The sequence below is a fragment of the Sabethes cyaneus genome, chromosome 2 (assembly GCF_943734655.1).
Source record: "Sabethes cyaneus chromosome 2, idSabCyanKW18_F2, whole genome shotgun sequence".
Lineage (NCBI taxonomy): Eukaryota > Metazoa > Arthropoda > Insecta > Diptera > Culicidae > Sabethes > Sabethes cyaneus.
The window spans coordinates 157,960,641-157,964,173 of NC_071354.1; the positions used below are offsets into that span (position 1 = coordinate 157,960,641).

The 3,533-nt window shown below is 41.8% G+C and overlaps 1 protein-coding gene across 1 annotated transcript; it reads left to right on the forward strand.

Annotated features, from left to right (window-relative positions):
* The first annotated feature begins 479 nt into the window (after window positions 1-479).
* On the forward strand, window positions 480-993 carry LOC128736243 (endocuticle structural glycoprotein ABD-4-like). The gene is made up of 2 exons (XM_053830723.1): window positions 480-494; window positions 559-993. Exons 1-2 carry the CDS (start codon window positions 480-482, stop codon window positions 991-993), a joined length of 450 nt encoding a protein of 149 aa, XP_053686698.1.
* The last annotated feature ends 2,540 nt before the right edge of the window (window positions 994-3,533 follow it).

Here is a 3,533-nt window from a genome sequence, read left to right on the forward strand (position 1 = left end):
ATCCTTGTCATTTATAGTCATTTTCGGAACTGTGCGTGAAGAACTCCGAGGGTTTTTATCAAACCACCTCTCGATTGCGGACTAAATTCCATAACGCACAATCAATTCCCGCCTAACCGTGTAGGTGTACCTACACCGTTCGTGCAATTAGTGTACAATCCGTGTAGTGGTTTGTGGCGCGTGCCACAATCTGGTTTGATCGAGATTGGATACGGTTGGCATGCATGGGGTGGCCTTAAGGGGGAAGATGCGTTCGCACAAAAGTTCGGTTTGGTATGTGCAATATTCGCTGCAGTGGCAAAAGCTTGTTTGGTGACTACCCGCATGGGTTTTAGCTGCATTTAAAGTTCAAATCTAGTTAGATTTTTCAGAAGTTTGCGTTCCTATATAAACTATAGACTACTGCCGGACCAGCGACAGATGACGAAGTGAATTAGATTGTACAACTTACTCTCAAGAGTTGCAAATATCCAAACACCATGAACAAGCAAATGGTGAGCTATTCGGTTATCGATGCTAGACTAGCTTTTTCATATTTCTTTTTTTGTATTTCTACAGGCACTATGGCTGATGGCAGCTACATGTGCTTTGGCTGCTCCACAGCGAAAAAATGGGATCTCCTCCTCGAATGGCGGAGCGGAAAGTAGTGCCACCATAGTCAAACAGGACCAGCTGCTTAACCCGGATGGATCCTACAGCTTCGCATACGAGACAAGCAACGGGATCAAAGCATCGGAAAGCAGCCCAGACGGGGCTAGCGCAACCGGAGAGTTTTCTTACACAGCCCCCGAAGGAGACAAAATACAACTTGCTTACGTAGCTGACCAGGGGGGATTCCAGCCGCAGGGGGCTCATCTTCCGGTGGAACCCCCAGCTCCGGAACATGTCCTTAAGGGGCTGGAAATTATTCGAGCAAACCCGCCGAAGGATCCAGAATTTAATGCGGCTTTTCTGGAAGCCGTCATTGCCAGACTAAAGGCCCTGCAGGGTTGAGAAAAAAAAAACGAAAGAAAGAACTGCTTCAAAAAGATTCGCCCCGTCTGGCCATCTTTCCGTGTCGTTCAACTTTTACTTTGTTCAATTTTGTTGCACAACTTCCTCAGAGCAAATAAAGAAAATTGCATTACCTACTTGGCTGCAGCCGGCGTCATTCAATGGGATGAGGAGCTCAATGAGTACCTACGTTGTCTTGTGCGTTCTTTCGATGAAATGTAATAAAGTGTCTCAACCCATATTGGTCGTTTATTCGAGCTGCTCTGCATTCGATAAATGACAAATAGGGATTCTGCCTTCGCGAAAATAATCGCCGTCTGAGCTTAGTTGTAATTTTTAACTAAGCTCCAGCTAGCTGCATCATCTTGAGTTTTTCATTAAAAAGTGTTTTGTGGGACATCGAGGTTAAAATTTTTGTTTGCTCTATTCCGTTGCTGTTATAATTGTTGTTCAACAATTCGTTACATGGAAATTAACTGCTTTTATTTTGTAAGAAAGAAGACGTATGAAACTAGACGTTTCAAGGCATCCGCCTCTCAAAGTTCTTTCGTTGTTTGCTCCCCAAGAGATTAGGCCTGTTGCATACTCTGATGGTATTTAAGTAATGTAATCTCAAGAAACTCAAATAATCAAACTGTTAACAGGCAAAATTATCTACGACATGGAAACAACTGGTTGGATAGTCTTCACCGTCGTCGCCATTTCATTAGCAACAGTCCGCACCACTGAATGAGGCAACTGCTCGTGTCTTCTGTCAAGCACATATTGAGCACGGCACGGACTGCGTAGCAGCCTTTCAAGGCTATGATTAAGCGGGCTGTCACCAGGCTGAGTAGGGTCTTCGGTAGGTAGGTATAACGCAGTTAAAACTAACCTGGATATCCAGGTGATGATGAAACACTGACCATTCCTCGACTAAAGCTGGCGAAGAAAAGACTGAAACTGAAAGAAACATCAATGGATCAAACATCGACTGATTCTTCAAACGAAATTTCAAGACTGATAAAGCACAGACAGCAGCTGCAGTTAATTCTCTCAAGCAGTAAATTGCGGTTTATTATTGTGCGGATGAGTTACTGGATTAGAACAATCTAAGTGGAACATTTTATATTTTTAGTATCTGACTTTACTGCCGCTACTCGCATAACAGTCTTATTTTTTATGCAGTTTCCTGATATAAACGGGACTGTTATGCGAATAGCGTCAGATTATGTCGTTGTGGATGACAAAAAAGATAGTCACAGCTGATTTTTTTTAATGAGCATCCACCGCGGTAAGAATCTCCGCGATAAGAAGCTGGTCGCTGTCAACTTGCAGGTTGACAAAGCGATTGTCTTTACCGTGAACATTAGTAACTGGTCCGCCAATTACAATAAAAAGCTGCAAAACGCAGTATCAAACAAAACTTTTGAGGTCTTACATCGACCATACGTCTTTCCTCGTACTTTTGAAAATTGTTACGAATTACACTTGACGCGTTACTTTTGAACGTGGTTTCAAAAAACCTACAAAAAGCATTATCCTCATTTTGTAGGTGTGTGCATGCAAAACGATGCCTCTATTTTGATTTTGACATTCAGTTATCAAAATGGCGTCCAAACAAGAGGAGCAACGTATCAAAACCTAGCCCCAACACGTCGAGTTATCGAGACTGTTGTTAAAACTAGCCAAATAAACTACCATACCAACGTAATAAAAATGTTCGGGAAACATTTTTCGACAGTCAGAAAACCTGGCTCGAATTTCGGAATGTGTTTTTTTTACACGCGAGGTTTTCTTTCATTCGATTTTCCGAATTTACGGGGAAGTGCTCTATGAGTGCTCAATTTTAACGCGTAGCAAATGGCAAATGGAGTATCAAATCACAGGATTTATCAATACGGGTTTCTGGTGGACTTTTGGATGTATTTTGAGCCGATCTGGACATTCCGCTAAATTCGTTGTCGGTTCTCCCGGATCTCAAAAATGGCCATTTTGAATTTTCCATTTGGGAATATTGCAAATGGGGTATCACATCAAATGGGTTTGCAAAACGAATTCTTGGATGGACTTTTGGATGTATTTCGAGCTGATACGGACATTCTGGAGTATCCGTGGTCGTTTCTACCGGAACTCAAGATAGGCCATTATGAATTTTTTGGGCATATGGCAAATGGGGTAACAAATCACAGGATTTTTCAATAAAAGTTCCTGGGTGGACTTGTATTTTGAGCCTGTCAAGACATTCCGGAATATCCGTGATCGGTTTTACTGGAACTCAAGATTGGTCATTTTGATTTTTTTGGGAATATGGCAAATGGGGTATTAAATCACAGTGGTTTTCAACACGAGCTCTTGGGAGAACATTTAGATGAATTTTGAGGGGATCTGGACATTCCGAAAAATCCATGATTGGTTCTACCGGATATCAAAATTGGCCATTTTAAATTTTCTTCAGTAATATAGCAAATGGGATGTCAAACCAAAGAGGTTTTAAACACGAGTTCTTGGGAAAACATTTAGATGAATTTTAGGTGAATCTGAACATTCCGGAATATCCG